The sequence below is a fragment of the Physeter macrocephalus genome, chromosome 1 (assembly GCF_002837175.3).
Source record: "Physeter macrocephalus isolate SW-GA chromosome 1, ASM283717v5, whole genome shotgun sequence".
Lineage (NCBI taxonomy): Eukaryota > Metazoa > Chordata > Mammalia > Artiodactyla > Physeteridae > Physeter > Physeter macrocephalus.
This window is the reverse complement of record NC_041214.2, coordinates 93,069,119-93,089,755: the sequence shown is the minus strand read 5'-3', so window position 1 is coordinate 93,089,755 and position 20,637 is coordinate 93,069,119. Positions and strand designations below refer to the sequence as shown.

Below are 20,637 nucleotides of genomic sequence, written 5' to 3'. Positions count from 1 at the left end.
AAACTTTGAACACATTTATTACATTTAATATCCAATACTGAAAAGTCTCAGTCCCATCTCAGTCCACTATTTTACAAACAAATGTAAAAGATTTTAAAAGAAATCTTACCTTGCTTAAACCTACCACCAATAGTAGCACTTTTAGAAGATGTCAAATTACTGATCTTTTCACAAGCCAATGAGATGGAAAATCGAGTTTTGTTTTTCCACTCCTTCATGAATGTTTGAAAGAGAGTTTGGTCGCTTGCTACGTCAATTATGGCCAAACTTTCTGGACTGCATGAGGCTAGAGTTAACTGCAATTCATCCTGTGATAACTGTGGTGAAAAATTTGTGTCTCTAATAGGACTGTCATCTTTGAAACCATTTCTAGTCTCTGGACTTAAATCACAGTTTTTATTATCTGAAGGTGAGCCAAATGAATAACTTTCACCAAGTTGTAAACCACTACTAATTTTTTTAAGTTTTACAGAAGATGTTCCAAGAAAACCTGGAAATGACAACTTAGAAGCAGATGGTATAGGAGGAATGAGTCCATTATCCTCAACTATACAGTTTTCTTTACAAGGCAAGAGGGAGGAGGTTTCACCATGAATGACATTGTTCTCTAGTGCGTCAATATTGCCTTTTACCACAATATTAGGGGAAAATGGAATTCCTTGCACTTGATTTGTCTCCAAATTTGAAATCATTTCTTGTTTGTCATTTACCTCTGTATTTTTTCCTCTCAAACTGAGCAAGTCTGTAATGGTTAATTTTAGCTTTTCATTTTCTAGAGGACTGGACACATTATCTAAAATCCTTTGCAGTCCTGAACTTAAATCAAATGATACCCCTGACCATATGAATGAATTATCTTGCCTTGCCCCAGTTAATTTGGATTTTTGAGACCTTTTATCTTTATCTCCTCCAATTACTTCTCTCTGGGAATAATCATTACCCACATTCACTGGATCACTCAGTTCTAATACTCTAAGAGATCCTGCAGTATTATGTTTCTCTTGGGCAGGAAATACGTCTACATTGTCCAAAGCTTCAACCATCTGAGCAGAATCCATTTCTGAAAATACAGTAGACTCATCACTGAAACAAGACAATGGCTGCTGATTATCTTGATTCTCATTCACATCTGATTTTTTGATTGGGCCCTCTGGTTGTAGACACAGAGAATCACCAAAATGGACTGAAGTTATTTCAGAACGAAGGCGTTCTTTTGCTTGTACATCAGGTGGTTGTGCTTCTATGAGGTACTCTTCACTGAAACTGTCAAACAGTAAACTACCACTCAAATTCAAACTTGTTTCAGGAACTGGCAGACATTCTACTTCTATATCAGTAGGAGTTCTCATTTTAGGAACCAGAGGTATAACTGGTTTCATAGCTTCTTGTGTTTGATAACCTTGAAGAAAACTATTTAATTGGGAGTCAGTAACAGAAAGTTCATTGCCTTTAAAACATGGGTCATTTTCCCCTATTAATATTGGAGAATAAAAAATTGGGCTTTCTGGAATCAGGTTATCAACCCCATGTGAATCAGTGCTTTGTTTCATAGCATCTACAGTCTTAAGTTTCAAATGATTTGTCATTCCTGGTGAATGCTGTTCACCTGGAAAAGTAATGTGAATCTCTTTCTGAAAGGAGCTCACTGAGCTCTGTTTGTCTAGGCTCTTCTGCATCATCCCTGTTGCCAGGCTGGTATCCTTTGCTCCTTCTTGCTTGGCATTTTCAGTTGCTTTCTGTTGAATTATTTTCTCTGACTGAGTATCCAGGTAGAAACTATCTTCAAAATCACAGAGATCTAAACCTAAGTCAGAAACATGATTATTTTTAGTTCTGTCTGCTGCATAAGCATCTGTTTTTACTTGTACACTAAGGGTATTTAGAATATTCTCACGCTGGCCTCCTGATTTACCAAATGCTCCACTTAGTAGATGTACTCCACTGGGTATCTCAGTGCTGCTTATGTTATGTCCTGATACCTGAAGATTACTTGATTTATTTTCCTCAGCATTAAACTTTGTACTTTCACATTTCATAACAACATTTGAGTCCCTATTCATATAACTGCTGTCTGTCTCATAGGGCATTTGTCTTGCTATTGGTTTTTTCAGTTTGGTGTAAGTATTTGTCTGTTTATCAAACTGCTTTTCCAGGCACTGGTTAATTGGATGGGTGTCATGGTGTTTCACATTAACATGCTGGTTTTTTGAATCATTTTCTATCAGTGCTTCATTTTTTTTTTCTGATTCAACAGCTAATCCTCTTCCATTTTCACTAACCACACTAGTGGCTTGATGAGTCACATTTTTATTCTGGGATCCTGTGATAAAATATTCCACAAGAATATCATTAGATATTTTATTGTTCCTTGAACAACTTTGTTCTGTTTGTGATGGGAATGATACTTTGCTATATCTTCCCTCAGCACAGAAAGATATGTTTTTAGCAAATGGCTCTGGACTTCTAAATTCCATATTCTTCTCATCTGAAGTAAATGACTCTTCACAATGAATAGGATTAGACAGAGTCTGTTCTTGTAAATTGATTCTACACATCCTAGTCTCTTTCACAGGGCTACTGTCTCTAGATAGTTTTAGATGCTTACGATGTTTCCAAGATTGAGAGGTTGTACTCATCTCTTCTGAACTGAAATTCAAAGCTTCTTTTTTTGTTTTCTCAGATGAGAGAGTCTGAACAACTTTCGTAGTGCTTGCTTTCCCCTCATTCAGAGAGGTTCCTAGCTTTTCTTTATTTATACTCAAAGAAGCCTGTTTTCTTGCTCTGGAAATGGAATGCACCTGACGTTCTTGGTGCCCATCCTGAAATTTATAATAAAAGGAATCTGTATGCTCTCTACTTTTATCTAAATCTTGCACTGTATTTGGTAAATGAGTAACAGAAGAATCACTAAATATTGTGTTACTTTTTTTCTTTGATGTTAATCTTTTATAAGAACTCTTAGTTTGGGGTATAAATTTGTGTTCTTTTACTTCTGATTCACTGCAGGTCAATGAGTGTGTATCAGAATTTAAAAGGGAATATGGACTCCACTGCACTCCCATTTCAACTAAGTCCTGCTGCAGAATCATTCTGGCTTCTTCTACTATAAGAATTGCTGCTTCCCTTTCAGTTAAATCTTTTCTGCCAGTCACCCAAATAGTTCGCATATTCCGACGCTCTTCCACTGCTTCCTCTTCCTCATCCACTGCCTTTCGGGTACTATACAAGAGGTAGGAAAAGAAATAAATTAATGCATTGATTCATTCATTAATACAAGTATTTATTAAGCATCAATCTGAGCTTTCCTAGGAACTGAAGAAATAGCACTGAACAAGAGGGAAATGTATTTACTCTCATAGAGCTTACATTATAGTTGGGGAAATCAGAAAGTAAACAAATGTTAAAATGCATTCTGTGTCAACTGGTGATAGATAAGAGCTGTGTAAAAAATTAAAGCACCATTGTGACCACCTAGAGGGGTGGGATAGGGAGGATGGGAGGGAGACGCAAGAGGGAGGAGATATGGGGATATATGTATATGTATAGCTGATTCACTTTGTTATAGAGCAGAAACTAACATACCATTGTAAAGCAATTATACTCCAATAAAGATGTTAAAAAAAAAAAAAAAAGAAGCACCAGAAAGGGATAGGTGGTTCTGCAATTTTTAAATAGCATCATTAGGGAAGGCCTCACTAAGACAGTCTTTAAATGGAAACCTGGAGTTTATTGACTGACAGAATTTGAAAGACAGTTCAGAGTAACTACAAGAGATTCAAAATGAAGAGAGAAAGTTCAGAATTGAGAGATCCAGAGAAAGAGAACGCCATATTTTTCATACAAATTCTGCCCAAATATCTGGCTGACCTCAAAACTATGCAAGTGTGGAGAGACTCCAAGCAGCTAGGTGAAAATCTAAACAACTGAAGAGGTTTGCGCTATTGCCTATGACAGGAAAAGTTTGAGCTTAGCCAAGCTGACTGATAAAATATCAGTGCTCTTCATAGTAAAATAATAGATTCTACACCCTAAAAGGTGAAACATACGTAAGTGAAGTACCATGAAGAGAAGATAAACAGGATGAGGCATAAAAATTATGGAAGCTGGGAAACTTCTGTTTCCAACCAAGATAAAATAACAGGGACCAATTTAGCCTCTCACCCAAAACAACTAAAAACTGAGGCTAGGTCATAAAAGACATTGCAGTTTCCATTTTGCTCTCTTTTGGGTCACTCACTCTGGGGGAAGCCAACCATCATGGCATAAGGGTCTCAAGCAGCTCTATGGAGAAGTTCATGTAGAGAAATGAACACCAACCTGCCAGCATGTGTGTGAGGCATCTTAAAAGCAGATCTAAGTCAGCCCTTCAGATGACTACAGTTCTGGCCAACAACTTAACTACAACCTCCTGAGGAGCTCAAACCAGAACTACGAGGAAAGGTACTCCCAAATTCATGACTTGCAGAAACTTTGAGTTAATATATATTTACTAGTTGCTTTTAAGACACTAAGTTCTTAAATAATTTCTTCCATAGAAAGAGTTAACTAAAATGCCTAGTAAAACTATCGAACTTCTAAGATATAGAAAATAAATCTCAGGACTTCCTTGGTGGCACAGTGGTTAAGAATCTGCCTGCCAGTGCAGGGGACACGGGTTCAAGCCCTGGTCCGGGAAGTTCCCACATGCCATGGAGCAACTAAGCCCGTGCACCACAACTACTGAGCCTATGCTCTAGAGCCCACGAGCCACAACTACTGAAGCCCACACGCCCTAGAGCCTGTGCTCCGCAACAAGAGAAGCCACTGCAATGAGAAGCCTGTGCACGCCAATGAAGAGTAGCCCCTGCTCACAACTAGAGAAAGCCCACACACAGCCACAAAGACCCAACGCAGCCAAAAATAAATAAATAAACAAATAAATGCTAAAAAAAAAAAAAAAAAAAAAAAAAAAGAAAAGAACTCTCAAGGCCTACACATTTGGAAGGACAAAAGAATCACACTCCCATAAGAATTCTCGAAAACAGCATACAAAGCAAAGAAACAACATTTTCAAAAAACTCAATAAAAGAAAGTATAGACCAAGGATTTCTATCCAGCCAAGGTGTGCTTCAAATATTAAGGTTATGGAAAAACTGTCTGAAACATACAAGAACTTGAAGAATTCTATATTATATAAGCCCTCCTCAAGGAACCTAAAGCTACTAGAGGATAAGTTTCATCCACTCAAGACAGGAAGGAATATTTCAGCAATAAGAACAATGGTAAGAATCTGAATAACTAAAAATGTAGATTATATTAGTCTTCCATCCCTACCCCCCACAAGGGTGGAGGCAAATGTGGAAAATTAATGTACGCAAGTTTTATATTGAGATAAAGTAGAAATAATGCACTTTGAAAAAGGGAGAGGGAGAAAGAAAGTTAAAGTAAGCTCAATGTCAGTGACTATTGTTCGGCAATAGGTAGGAATTACAGGATACAATTAAAATCTTGACAAACCAGATAATAAAAAGTACAAAAGCACCCATTAAAACAAAAATATACACCTTTCTAAATTTAAAAATAAAATACCAAAGAATACACTTGGGTGGAGAAAGAAACAGCAAAAATCACATAATACACATAATTATAAAATAATTTGAGAGAATTGAAACCAAACATGTTATTCATATTGATAAATGTGAATGGGATTAAATCATCTATTAAAAAGATCTTCAATTTGTTTCAGAAAGCAAAACACAACTACAACTCAATGTGGTACAAAAAAGCATATCTAAAACAAAGTAATTCAAAAAGGCTAAAAATAAAGGGATGGGCAAAGGAATTCCCAGGCAAAGGGAAACAAGAAGAAAGCAGTGAGGGATATTCCAAGAAGGGTATAATTTAATGCTCAAAACCAAAAGTACAACGAAGATAACTATCAATCAGTCATATTTACTATGAACATTTACACTCTAAATAACAAGCAACCACATTTGTGAAGCAAACACTATAAGAGATAAAAGGAGACAGAGAGAAGTGTACTAACAATTAGTAGACTTTAATAAACCATTCTTATTAAAAGACAGATGAAGTACTGGCAGGGGGGGAATAAATAGAAATGAATAAGACTTAATTAACATAATCAAAAAGATAGATTTTGTGAAAATACCTCAAACATTTTATTTTTATAATAGAGAACACAACTATCTAGTTTGTATTGATCATATATTAGGAAACAAAGAAATTGTCAGTGAATTCCATAAAGTAGAAATGTTATAAACAACATGCTTAGATTGCAATGCAATAAAACTAAAAATTATTAACGACAACAACAAAAAAGAACTTCTACCCAGGCAAAAAAGGGAAAACATGCAAATTCCATAATTCCTAAAAAAATATAATGAAAGCCCTAAATATCAGAATCTATGGTTACATTTAAAATAAGAGACCACAGGAAAATTCACAGCACTAAATTCATAGTATTAAAATAAAAACACACAGTATTTTATCAATAAAAATATGAATGTCAACAAATTAAACTCCTAGTTCAACAAAAAGAACTAGAAAAAGTATGACAAAGTAAAACAAAAGAAAGCAGTAGGAAGTAGTAATAAAATTCAAAAAATAGGATTTAATGAGGTAGATTTTTTTTAATAGACCTAACTAGTAAAACAAAATACTTGATTTTTAAAAATTTACAAAATAGACCACTAGTTAATCTGATCAAGAAGAAAACAGAAAGTATAAATTTACAAAATAATAAATCAAAAAAGAGGCAAAGCCAATGAAATAGAAGAAATATTTAAAATTCCTAACAGACTAATTTACAGATCGCTATGAAAATATATTTGAAAATCCAGATGAAATAGATAATTTCGTTGGGAAAGAAAGGTTACCAAAATTGACCCCACTAGACATAGAAAGCTTAAAGAGATTAAGTTCTGAAAAAATAAAATAGAGAAGGTGATCAGAGAATTAACCCCATAAAAAGGCACCATCCAAGACTGTTTCATAGGGTAATCATATCAAACCTTTAACCAGTCCCAAAGTACTGAAAATAAGGGAAAATCTTCCTTTTTGTGTTTCATGAAGAAAGTCTGATATCAAAACTTGAGTAAAGATAGTGCAAAACACACATATGAACATACATACAAAAACTGTAGACTAATATTATTTATGGATAACAATGCAAAAGTATACTATATTAAATATTAGCAGATAGAATCCAACATCATGTAAAAAAAATAACACGACCAAGTGAAATTTATTCTGGAACATAAAACTGATTCAATAGTAGGAAATCTATTAATATAACATGCTAAGAGATGTAAACGGGAAGAAACCTATGACTATCTCCATAGATACTGAAAAAGCCTTTAACAAAATTTAATACCCATTCCTGATAAAAAATATACGAGAAAATTGCAATTAATGGACATTTTCTTAAAATGATTACACACACACACACACACACACACCATAGTCCTGAAGTCAGTATCTTACTAGGGTAGCAGAGGCATGTCCACTAGGATCACAAACAAAGCAAAAATGTCCACTATCTCTATTACTACTGTCTACTACCACTACCTATTAGAGCTATTAGCTAATTCAATTAGACCAAAGAAATCAGTTAGATGCACAAGAATTGTTAGGGAAAAAGTAAAATAACTCTATCTGCAAATGATATGACAATATACCTGGAAAATCCTTAAGAATCAATGATAAAAGTAATTTAAACAACAAAAGTATTCAGAAAATAGCACGATAAAAAAATATGAAACTCAATGGCCTTTACATATTCAAATAATAACCATGTAGAAGACATAGAAGTGAGCCACTAATTAAAAACAGGATAATACTTAAATAGAATAAATTTAACAAGAAATGTACAAAATTTGTATGAGGAAAACTAAAACTCCTGAAAACCTGTATGAGGAAAATATTTTAAAACTTCTGAAAAAATCAAAAAGACGAGATCCAATGCAAAGATATTACCTATCCTTGGGTAGGTTCACTCAACATTACAAAGATTTCAGTTCTATTAAATTTCAATCGAATTCTAATACAATATCAAAAAGCACTTTAAGTTTCATATGGGCAAACATGCAAGAATAGCCAAGAAAATACTGAAAAACCGTAAGGTAGAATTTACCCTACCAGACATTAAAACACATTATAAAGCCCTTATAATTAAAAGCATGGTACTGGCTCATTAATTGACAGAAAGAATAGCAAATAGAATAGAAAGTCCAGAAATAGACTTAATTACATATGGATATTTAATATATGATGGTGGCATCTCAAATCACTGGGACAAAGATAAACTTTTTTATAAATGGGAACCATTGAGAAATAAAATTGGATCTAGACTTAACACCATACACAAAATTAAATTCTAAATGCATCAGGAATCCAAATGCAAACTTACAAATACTAGAAGAAAACGTGTGAATTCGTCTTTAATCTCAGTATATGAAAAACCTTTCTAACTATGACAATTTAGAAGCAAAAAAAAAATTGCTAAAAAATAAATGAAAAGAAAAATAAAAATTCTGCATGGTGAAAACAATGCAATAAAGTCAAAAGACAATTGATAAGTTTTGAGAAAAATATATGAAATATACATGTGAAACAAATGGCTAAGAACCCTAATCAGTTTTAAAAAGAAAAGATTCTAAGACTCTTTAAAAAGGAGAGGGTAGGGGCTTCCCTGGTGGCGCAGAGGTTGCGCGTCCGCCTGCCGATGCAGGGGAACCGGGTTCGCGCCCCGGTCTGGGAGGATCCCACATGCCGCGGAGCGGCTGGGCCCGTGAGCCATGGCCGCTGAGCCTGCGCGTCCGGAGCCTGTGCTCCGCAATGGGAGAGGCCGCAGCAGAGGGAGGCCCGCATACCACAAAAAAAAAAAAAAAAAAAAAGGAGAGGGTAAAAACCAAAACCTAGTAGAAACATAAGGAAAAGACATAACCAGATAATTCACAAAGATATATTTCTTTAAATAATCCTGAAAATAAGAAAAAATATTCACCATCACGCACATTTAGAGAAATGCACATTAAAACCATACTGAGATACAACTTCTCATCTATCCGACTAGTAAAAATGAAAACCTTTCTGTCAAAGAGAAAAACCAGAGGCTCCGAATGGCATCACTTGTGCTTAAAGCCCATGATACCAAGCCTAGATTTAATATATAACCTAAATACAATTTAAACCTTCATCAGAAGTGTAATCTTTTTTTTTTTGAAATATAGTTGATCTACAATAAGAGCTGTAATTTTTTTTTTTTTGGTTTAAAGACAAGCTTGTAAGGATTGGCTATTCCAAAGTTCTAAGGAATATAGCTAACTCAAATGCTTTTCAAGATAAGGTTATCCAACATAATCTTTAGGAAGTAAAAGCTAGTTTAAGTTTGTCGCTTTAATTAAAACAGACATGTCTTAATCGTTGTCAGCATTAATTATAATATTTTTATTCTACCTAAGCTAACAAATTTGTCAGCAAGAAAAATAACTTGGTATGATGAAATTTTCATTAGTAACCTAAATATAATTGTTTAGAGCAAGTAAATTAAATAAATAAAAGTAGAATAAAAAGATTTTCTAGGTGAACTTTTGAAATAAGTTTTCCAAATCTTTAACCTGAAACCCTAAAGTTTTGCTAAGCTTAGGTTAAGTAATGGAAATTTATTGAACATTTAGATCATTCCAAATAAGATAAAATAGGTGAAAGATTAATTACTGAACATAGCTTTATCTACTTTTGGCTATCGTTGAAAAACTAAAGATAAAATTTGGGATTATTAGTAAGCATGTTTGGTGCTGCCAACTATTGGCACTTGCCATCTACCTCTACAAGGATTAAATCATGAGCTGCTGCAGCTGCTGACCTTCAACACCCGCTGAAAGGAGTTCAGGGTGAGGCACTTCGTGCTCTGGGAAAAACTGGCAGAACAGGTCTTCAGATAGATATTTTCAGGAGATTTTATGAGCCCAATTCTTACATTCCTCATATCTAGAAAAGCACTAAAATCATTAACAGTGACACCTGCTCCGTGACTAGCAGCAAGCCTCTGCCAAAATGTGTGCTTGGCTGCTCGTACCCCCCGTCACTAAAGTCATGTAACACTGACCTTCCCTGCTACCTCTTTGGAGCGGCTTCTCAGAGCTACCTGAAATGCTGTCTCCTGGGCTATAGTTCTCATTTTGCCCCCAATAAAACTTAACTCACAACTCTCACATTGTGCTTTTTTTTTTTTTTCAGTCAACAGTGCCATGCTAAGAAAGTTTCTATGAGAAAGTTATAAAGAGAAGTTATAAAGAGTACTTATAATTTCGCCAAGCTTCGGAATGCTAGTGTAAGAGTCCACAACTGTTTAGTTCCTAAATTTTAGCCAGAAATTAAGGTTTCCGAAAGATTAAAAATTCTAATATATGTAATTAAAGCTACAAGAAACAACAAATGAAACATCTCCACATGCAAGGAAAGCAGGATGTGTTTTTGGCTAGAAAAGGCATGAGGGACTTCCCTGTGCCACAGTGGTTAAGAATCTGCCTGCCAATGCAGGGGACACAGGTTCGAGCCCTGGTCCAGGAAGATCCCACATGCCACGGAGCAACTAAACCCATGTGCCACAACTACTGAGCCTGTGCTCAAGAGCCCACGAGCCACAACTACTGAAGCCTGCAGGCCTAGAGCCCATGCTCCGCAACAAGCGAAGCCACCGCAATGAGAAGCCTGCACACCGCAACGAAGAGTAGCCCCCGCTCACCGCAACTAGAGAAAGCCCGCATGCAGCAACGAAGACCCAACACAGCCAAAAAAAAAATTAATTAATTTAAAAAAAAAAACGAAGAAAAGGAAAGGCATGAGGAATGAAGATGCATTTTGTTGAGGGAAATGAGAGTAATTTTGTCTGAACTAGAGCTTCTGGTTATAAAGGGTAAACTAAAGGCATACAAAAATCTTTTCTCTCTTCACTAAAGAGAGAAAAGATTTTACCTTGTGTAATCAAGCTGGCTAAAACTGAATTATTATAAGCATTTTAAAAATTAAGTTTTAATATCAATAGTGTACTTATATAAAACTAGAACTTAATTTTCCTTCATCTGCTAAATAGACAATCGAGTATTATTTCATATGGACCTGTGATCCTAATTTAGGCAAGTGTCCAAACCATTTGATATCTTTGACAAACTTCCCCAAATCAAATTCTGAATGAAGTCTTTTGACCATAAACTAACTTTGAAATTTTTCAGAGGCCCCTGGAACATTTCAAAAGATGTTATGCTTATTTGATATGTTAAATTACATGGGAAGCATTACCAAACAAGAAGTAACATTAAGCCTTCTTTATGTTGTACTTGATTAGGTGTATAAGTGTTCTAGAAATTGTGTGAAATTCCTAGAAACTTGATATATACTGGTATAATCCTAACTTATAATTCTAGTCATTATCTTTTTTTTTTTTTCTTTTGTGGTATGCGGGCCTCCCTCTGTTGTGGCCTCTCCCGTCGCGGAGCACAGGCTCCGGACGCGCAGGCTCAGCGGCCATGGCTCACGGGCCCAGCCGCTCCGCGGCATGTGGGATCCTCCCAGACCGGGTCGCGAACCCGGTTCCCCTGCATCGGCAGGCGGACGCGCAACCACTGCGCCACCAGGGAAGCCCTCTAGTCATTATCTTAAAATGGTGTATGACATCCTCTGGAACCCAATCAGAAATGTGTAACAAGTAAACAATCCTTTTACTGCTATTCACTTACTTTCTGAAATTACTCAACAAAATTGAGGCTCACACTAAAAATATTGAACCTGAGTAACAGGGAAATGACCTAGCTGACTTTCATGTAAAGGCAACAGAATCTATATAAAGATTGTGGCAAGTGTTGATGAGATTCATTCCACTTCTCCAAAAATGACCCGCTTACTGCCAGACCTGATGTCCTTATAACAGACGACAGTCTGCTCCTGAATCAGAGACACTAAGATGGGTAAACAATGGCTGTAAATTAAACAAACAGTTGGAGCTGTGGGAAAACCAAGATGGCCTCATGGTTCTTCCTGGCTCCCTGACAAATCTCATTTTTCTGTTTTCCCATTCCTTCACCCACCACAGTATATGTAAGAACAACTATTTGTGTCCCTAAAGGCCTCAGGCTTCCTCTCTCTGGACCCTTGAAAAACTGTATTCAAGCAGAAAAAGTATTAATTACATAGGACTACATGACCTGAGGAGGATACGCTTATGTTTTTGTTTTTCCAGATTTAAGGAGACCTTTCTTAAGCTATCTATGACTTACAACAATTTGGTAAAGTATACCTTTGTGAACAAAGATGAAACTTTTTCTCCCCACCTGATCCCTCCAGAATTCAGGAACTCTCAGTGAATATTCTTACTCTCTTAACAATTTATTTGCTTGCATAAGTTCAATAACAATCTATTCTCTTTGTAACAGGATACAATTAGAAACACTGGCTATATTACCAAGGCTTTGACTGGAATGTCATATTTGAGAAAGGTGTGCACAGACTCAGATATGACCAGATAGCTTCAAAGAACTGCTTCAAAAAAAATCGACCTGGTACCTTGCTTACAAGGTTTCAGCAAAGCAGTCTTAAAAAAGGACTTATATGGTCAATCATTATTCTTGCTGTACTTATATAAATAATCAGGCCAAGTTTAATGCAAACAAATTAGTTTTACTATGATTATCTTTGGTTAAAAAAAATAGGGGTAATTAAAGAGAGAAAAGTTATCTTTGCACCTTTGTAGATAGTATTAGATTCTAGTCCTGTTAATTGTCTTTGAGGTAAACTGGACTGGATCCTAAATTCTTCTAGTGTCCTTAAATATCTGGCTACCACTCACCAAACTAATATTTCCAATTTTCTCCCACCCTTCTGATTTGACATCACTAAGAACAAAGGCAGCCTTTGAGCCCTGTCAGAAGGGAGCTTACCAAGTGCTCCTGACCACTGACGTTGATGCAAAACTATAGAAAGTATTGAGCCTTGGGTACATGTCTCACAGCTAAGGAGGACCACCTGACATCTGGTCCTACACAACACTGGAGACCCCTGAATCAAAATCATGAGTAAGAAAAGTCGCTGATATTGATGTCTACTGCTTTCGCCCAAGACACCAGATTCAAGTCTTCTTGTTTTAGTTAAACATGAAACCCTTTCTCCTTTTCTTAATTTCACTCTGGCATTGGCCTGGAAAGATAACACCCTCATCTGTATCTCCCAGGCCATTACTAAGAAGGGATAACCTTCAGTATTTAGGATAACTCTATTTTAGGATGGGAGATTCTCTTTCCACATGTACTAAAAACCTGACTGACTCCTGGTTTGAACAGGTAAATGCAGCGGTCCCTGTGAATAAATCTTTTATCAGTATTCCTTAACAGGAACGGTTTGCATCCCAATAGGTCATGTCTTTGTCTGTGGTGCTTATCATTCTCCTTGGGCCTATGAATGCCCATATGGCTGGCACACAACTGTACTAGGCATCTTAGGCTATCTAACTGTGCCCCTAACTATTCTAGAAAAGGCCTAACAGGAGGATTCATGATTCAAGAACTGCTTCCTTTGGCAGGGCCTACTTCCCTGATTAGGAGTTAAAACAAAGAAGAATATGATCAGGAACCTTTCCTCAACTCTTCGAGAACATTGCAGATTCCATTCCCAGGGCACTAGTTGCCCAACAAAAATACTTAGACTCTCTGGCCACAGTTGCTCTTGATAATAAGATAGCCCTTGATAATATTTTAGCTGAGCAGGGAAGTGTCTGTGCTATGACCAATACCATCTGTTGTACCTGGATTGACACTTCTGGTGAAGTTGAAACTTAATTATGTAAGATCACTGAGTAAGCCACTTGGCTTGAAAGGGTGACTCCTTCAACAGTGTCTTTGACTGGTTTGGGTCTTGGGGACTATGGCTCTGAAGCACACTCCAAATACTGGGAGTTATCCTATTTATAGTTATCATAAACATCAGTGCATTGGATCTTCTCAAAAGTTTTAAATGTATGTTCACAGCCACTGACCAGCAGAGAAATGATCTCCCTAAGAGTGGAACATCAGAAAAGAAATGAGGAGAACAGCCACCTTAAAAATTGTGAACCTGTAACAGGGAAGAACAAAATCTGACTCCATGTTGGATCTGTTTCTTTTACTTTAACCTTTGCTTCCCGTTGCTTTTGTGACTATAATCACTAAAAGGATGCTGTTTATAGCTATAAGCATACATAATGCCCTCCCTTGGGGAACCCTGCCCCTCTGCCTCAATGTTAAACCAAAGTGCCTTCGATCAGCTCACAGGGAAGCACCCTACCCCTGCCCACCCGTGAATGGCTGCAAGAAAGAGGAAATTAACACATCCCCTCCCAGACGCTGGCCAAACCAGAAGATATTTTGCAAGACTTAGAGTCTTTTTACTTTACTTCCTCACCTACTCCCCCTCTCTGTTCTATAAAAGAAACTAGCATCCAGACCCAGATAAGATGGTACTCTAGGACTCTAGTCTGCCATCTTCTCGGATGCCCAGCTTTCCAAATAAAGTCGCTATTTCTTGCCTCAACACCTCGTCTCCTGATTTATTGGTCTGTTGTACAGCAGAACAAGCTTGGACTCAGTAACACACCTGAAGTCACGGCCTGTGAATATCATAGGAGTTCATCAAAGACGTCATGACCTATGTATAGCACAACAAAGATCAACAAAGCTGCAGAGCAGTAGTTGAGAACGAAGCTAATGCCTTAAATTTTGATCACATGTCTCAGGCTGAGACTATGATGAAAAGGAGGGAATTGTTAAAGAGAAAAGACACAGGCCCCAAATGGCTAAAGCCCATGATATCAAACCTAGATTTAATACCTAACCTAACTGCAGTTTTGACCTTCACCAGAAATGTAATCTTAATCAACCAGTCTAGAATTTCCTGGTCAGCACCAAGAGGTAATCTGTCCATCCTCCCTCCCCACCCCCCCACCCCCACCCACCCCCAAGATACAATCTGCATGATAAAACCCCCTTGCCTTTCCATTTTACCCCCAAAAAGCTGCCCTGGTATAAAAATAATCCTTTCTTTTATTTTGCTAATAGCTCCTTGCCCTATCCTTTTGCCTATAAAAACCTTCCATGTTTTAGTAAAACCCCTTCTAGTTCCTAGATTGGATGCTGCAATTCATGAACTGCCTAATAAAGCTGGTTGGATCTTCAAATTTACTCAGCTGAATTTTGTTTTTTAACAACCTCTAACAATGGATTCTACTGGTGAGCTGAGGGGTGATAGACTAGTGAGAGTGCAACTTGGCTAGACCCTTCTGCAGAGCAATTTGGAATCTAATAAATCTATATATATGTACTTACCTTCTGAAATCTCATGTCTAGGAATTTACTCTGAAGAAACATCACCAACAATATGAAAATACATACGCACAAGGTAATTCATTACAGATTGTTGGTAATGGCAAGCTATTTGAGACAATCTGAATGTTGGATGGGTTTTCTGGCTTTTACGTACCAGGCACTGAAAGGGTGGCCAGTCTCCAAATACATCAGTTTCTATTCAGAAAATTAACATTAATACAATACTGTATCTAATCTACACACCTTACTCAAAATTTACCAATTGTTCCAAGTATGTCCTTTTTCTAATCCAATCTAGAGTAAGGTGGTACATTTAGTTGTCATGTCTCTTTAGCTTGCTTTAATTGGAATCAGCTCCTCAGTCTTTGTTTCCGTGACCTTGATATTTTTGAAAAGTACTGGCCAATTATTTTGTAGAATGTCTCTCAGTTTAGGTTTGTCTGATGTTTCTCTACAGTTAAATTCACATTAGACATTTTTGATAAAAATATTCCAGGAGTAATGTTGTGTCTTTCTCAGTATGTCACAGGAGGAGGCAGATAATGTTGATTTCTCATATTACTATGTTTCATTAATTTTGATCAGTGAAGGTTCTGGGCTTTCAGAAGAATCAGTCATGGCAATAATGGCCTTAGAATCACACAGAAGAGATTCCAAAATGTGTTTACAAATTTTTTCCGATTAAATTTTTTTAAATGTGTACTGACTTCAGATGACTCCCTGGAAGGGGTAAGTATGATATGTGGTATGCTGTTACCACAGAGATACTCCCACATCTGAATTTTTTCACCTCAGGTCTTTTATTACATATTTCTAAGCAAGTATGAATATATCCAAAGACTCTGTGAAAATCACAGGCTCCAGAGGAGATCAACACCTTTATAAGTAGGTTTTAAAGCATACTCTATGTAGGTTTCAGCCAGAGGCACACCCCAAAGTGACAAAATCGCCCACCAGTGGATCTTCCAATCTGGGGTCACAGGGGATGACCCTGCCCCCACAGCTCCACATTGTCTGCTTGGGTTGCATACGCTTAAGACTCCAAGCAATTTCATCCTTCAAAATCTAGGTAGAGGTAGCTATACAGCTATAGCTATGCTGGCTGTAGTGCATGCTGTACCAGGGCCCACTAGCAGGAATCACACCTGCGTTGCTGCCGAAATACACGGAGTAGAACCCATGATGTGAGGTGGCACTGAGCAGCGGACGCGCAGGCCCAGCGGCCATGGCCCACAGGCCCAGCCACTCCACGGCACGTGGGATCCTCCCGGACCGGGGCACAAACCCGTGCCTCCGGCATCGGCAGGGGGACTCTCAACCACTGCGCAACCAGGGAAGCCCGAGGCCCTTTCTTTGACTATGCCTCCATCCCTTCCCACAAGTTTCAAGTTTCAGAGCCTGTGTCAAACTGAAGAGGAAAGAAGCACTGAACTGGAAATGAGATTAATGCTCTAATTTAGAACAAATTTTTAAAACCTGAAAATAAAACTGTTAATATGTGAAACTGCCTAAACAGCTATAGAATCTGGCTGAGATTCCATATGACAGTGAGTTCAAAGAATGGTGGTTGAGAAAATAATTAAGCTATTCCTTGATAATATGCTGAGTCCAGCCCATTCAATGAATTGGTTACACACAGACACACACACACACACACACACACACACACACATCAAGAAGTCCTCTTCTCGTAAACTGTTTTTGAGGGACTAGTGTTCCAAAGAATATTCAAGAAGAGTATATTTTAAAGTTTTCTTGCCTGAAGAAAATCTAAGATGAGCCCTGGATATATACTGAGAACTAAAATCCATCAAAGCAGAAACATTGGTAACTTAACTTTACTCAAACTTTCTAGGAGAGAGTTATGATACATTTAGAAGTGTCTTTAAAGTCATAAAATATATTTTAAATATACAAAAAAAGAAAAAATTAATCCTCAAAGGGGAAAAGGAGCCACATTTTCTTCCACTTATACCAAATATGGCATGATATTATTATCTAAGGGAAAAATATTTTAATATATTATCTATTATTTACAAATTGACCTGTTTTCATTTAATAACATATGTAGACAAGGGGATTTTTCTTACCTTTTAAAAGGCACAGCATTTTTCAGAACACTTTCCACCTCAGCAACATCTGCTCTGGCAAGATCAGCCACAGTAAGAAAGCCAGAAGCATAGAGGAATCTGGCTCTCTGTGCATTAAGTAAGGATACCCGGACCAGGTCACACAGCTCCCTCTGGATGCCAAATGTAAGACGCTTCTGAAATTGGGACAGTAGTAGTTCCATGTTGTGCCAGCCCAGGCGGTTGGAAAACACTGTAATCATCCCTAGAATATTCATATAATATTTATGGAATTAAAAATTCTTTCTAGACCAATTCTCCATTTCTTGAGATGTACTTCTGTTTCACTGTTGTTGTTTTTTCTGCAGAATTATAAAGTTTAACAGGCCCAAGGTATAAAATAATAGGAGAGCAGACATCTTTAAGGGCCTAGCTAATTGGCCAGACACATTAAATATCATCTCATTTTTTCTTAATCATGAACTTACATTTGAAAAAAATTGAGGCAGAGCACATAAACACAAAACAAACAAAAAGCCCTCACTAGTTCCCCTCTCTCTCTTTCTCTCTCTCAATTTTTTCCTTACTTTCTTTAAGGAAGAAAGAACTCTTAAAACAGGTAAAGAACTCTTTTCACCTAGAGGAAAACAAGAGAGCTAATTTAAATTGTCAAGTGCTGAGAGGATTATTTACAAAGAGTGAAAGTTCCATTGATAATTTCTTAAAAAAAAAAAAAAAAAAAAGGTTGCCCAGCTTGATAGCTATACTCTCTTGAAATAAAGAAGCCAGAGCAGCCAAGTGTCAAGTCATTAAGAAAATCACTTCCCTACAAGAACATTAACCCTAGAGGTAATCTGAGATCTTTGATGCCAGTGAGTTGAAGGGTAAGTCTCTCCCTTCTTACTACCCTCTCCTGGCATCTTTCCCTCGGTAATCTCTCATGCACACAATTTCACAGTGAAACTTCTTACGCATGTAAACACACTCTCCAGCAGCCCAGGATTTCCCTCCTAAGGGCTTAAGGATTTCTTGGTAAAATCATACCTAGAACTTCCCTTGTTTGCCTAGCTTAGAAGATAAGAGTTTAATTTTATTAAGAAAGACCAGGGCTTCCCTGGTGGCGCAGTGGTTGAGAATCCACCTGCCGATGTAGGGGACACGGGTTCGTGCCCCGGTCTGGGACGATCCCACATGCCACGGAGTGGCTGGGCCCGTGAGCCATGGCCGCTAAGCCTGCACGTCCGGAGCCTGTGCTCCGCAACGGGAGAGGCCACAACAGTGAGAGGCCCGCGTAACACACACACAAAAAAAGAAAGACCAGTATTTCCTTAGAGAAGAGATATTTAGAACAGTGAGACAGAAGTCCAGAAATCTCTCTCCACTTGTCATCTTCCACAATAACAAGTATTAATCAATAACTTGATGAGAAAATGAAGACCAGTGAGAACTGTGTCTGTTTCTTCTTACAATACGTCCCCCACCAAAAAAAAAAAAAGACAGAAAAACAGAAAGAAGAGCAATGGTCAGCAGTTGGCTAGGGAATGGAAGGGGACCAAGATCCAGACACTCAGCCAGCTGCCAGTCTTCTGTAGCAGGGTAACTAAGCCCACAGGAGTCAATAGTTTTGGGTGTTCTGATGATGACAGGAACTATACAAAATTATGGCTTAACATGATCCCCTCACTTTTAGAGAAACCTACAGTAAAATGGAATTTGAAAAAAAGTAATCTTAACTTGACCTCAAACCACAGAGTCTTAAAATAAATGTGGGAACACTTGTTTAACTGACCTGCATAAACAGCAGCTGACTGTTGTAACGATTGAATCTGTCCACGACTGCATCCATATTTCTGATTAATTTCCTTTAAGGGAACTTCACTGATTAAATCTAATAGCACAAGACTGGTAAAAAACCTGGAAAGTAAATTACCAAAAGTATGGTAAGAGGTCACTTATGTCCACTATGAAAGTACAATGTATGTTGAGAAACAAGAAAGAACCAAAAAAGGTAAGAGGGTGAGAAGGTGAGAAGATTCCTAATAGGATATAGGATTAGTGGACAAAGAGCTCAATGTTTGTAAATTCTGACAAACTTTTAGTACTATAGCAAAAAAACTAATATCTGTATAACAAAAAGATTTTGTCCATATTTCAATAATGCTAACTAATTTTAAGAAATGAGACTTGGTTCAAGAAATATGATGGCACAAAAATTTTAAAGAACACTTGATACACAGTTATATCACCTAATCATATTTCAATCAAAATTTGGTTATAAAAAAGTTTTGATGTGAAAGGCAATTGTGCCACAAATAATCCAAGTATATAATCCTTACAAAATTTACACTTGACTATGATGTAAATAATATGAGGCTAATGCTTTAAGAAAAATAATTTTATTATATTTCAAAGAAGCTAAAGCCTGTACAATTTCCCCACCTGAATCTTTTAATTGGCTCTTCCCTACTGCTAACAAATCACTTCAAAGGATGATACAAACCATATCCTCAAATGGAGCCAAACTAAGTTGGCAGTTCTGATCATATCTTCTTTAAGGGAAGAAAGTAATTAAATGTTCTACTTTAAAAAGTCTTGATATATAGTGGTTTCTTATAAGCTACAAAGAAGAAACTAAAATATCAATAAATTCAGTAAATAAAAGAAGTTGAAAATTTTTACTATATTCAGCCAAAACTTTGATTTTAATGACAATGAATGTGATTACAATAAACTGGACATCTACTGTATATCCAATACTGTGTTAAAAACTGGATAGTCCAGGCTCCTTGATATTTACCTTTTATGGATGGCCATTTGTCGGTGCTGTTTCTCAGTTCTGGCTACTACTTTTCCTTTCACACAGCGAGCCAAGAACCCTTCTTCAACTCCCACTAGCTCTGCCACCCGTTTCATAGAAGCTGGCAACTTCTCCCATAAACAGAAAAATCGATACCAATCAATAGTAGTCCAATCCTCAAACACAGGTGTAACCTAAAGGGAAGAAGCATCATTCATTACCTAAAACTATTGCATTACAAAAGGGACAAAATTGTAAATGTAAACTTCATATTAAAAACAAAGGCTTAGGGGCTTCCCAGGTGGCGCAGTGGTTGCGCGTCCGCCTGCCGATGCAGGGGAACCGGGTTCGCGCCCTGGTCTGGGAGGATCCCACATGCTGCGGAGCGGCTGGGCCCGTGAGCCATGGCTGCTGGGCCTGC

At 37.3% G+C, this 20,637-nt stretch overlaps 1 protein-coding gene across 3 annotated transcripts in view; it reads right to left on the bottom strand.

The window, feature by feature from the left end:
• Positions 1-20,637, bottom strand: part of POLQ (DNA polymerase theta) — a 112,357-nt gene that overhangs the window by 47,534 nt on the left and 44,186 nt on the right. For all 3 annotated transcript variants that reach the window (XM_007106950.1, XM_024120216.1, XM_007106951.4), the window contains exons 13-16: positions 20,217-20,410; positions 19,209-19,333; positions 17,441-17,684; positions 110-3,219 (exon numbers count right to left, since the gene is read on the bottom strand). In XM_007106950.1, coding sequence (XP_007107012.1) covers positions 110-3,219; positions 17,441-17,684; positions 19,209-19,333; positions 20,217-20,410 — 3,673 coding nt within the window. The remainder of the gene's footprint in view (positions 1-109; positions 3,220-17,440; positions 17,685-19,208; positions 19,334-20,216; positions 20,411-20,637) is intronic.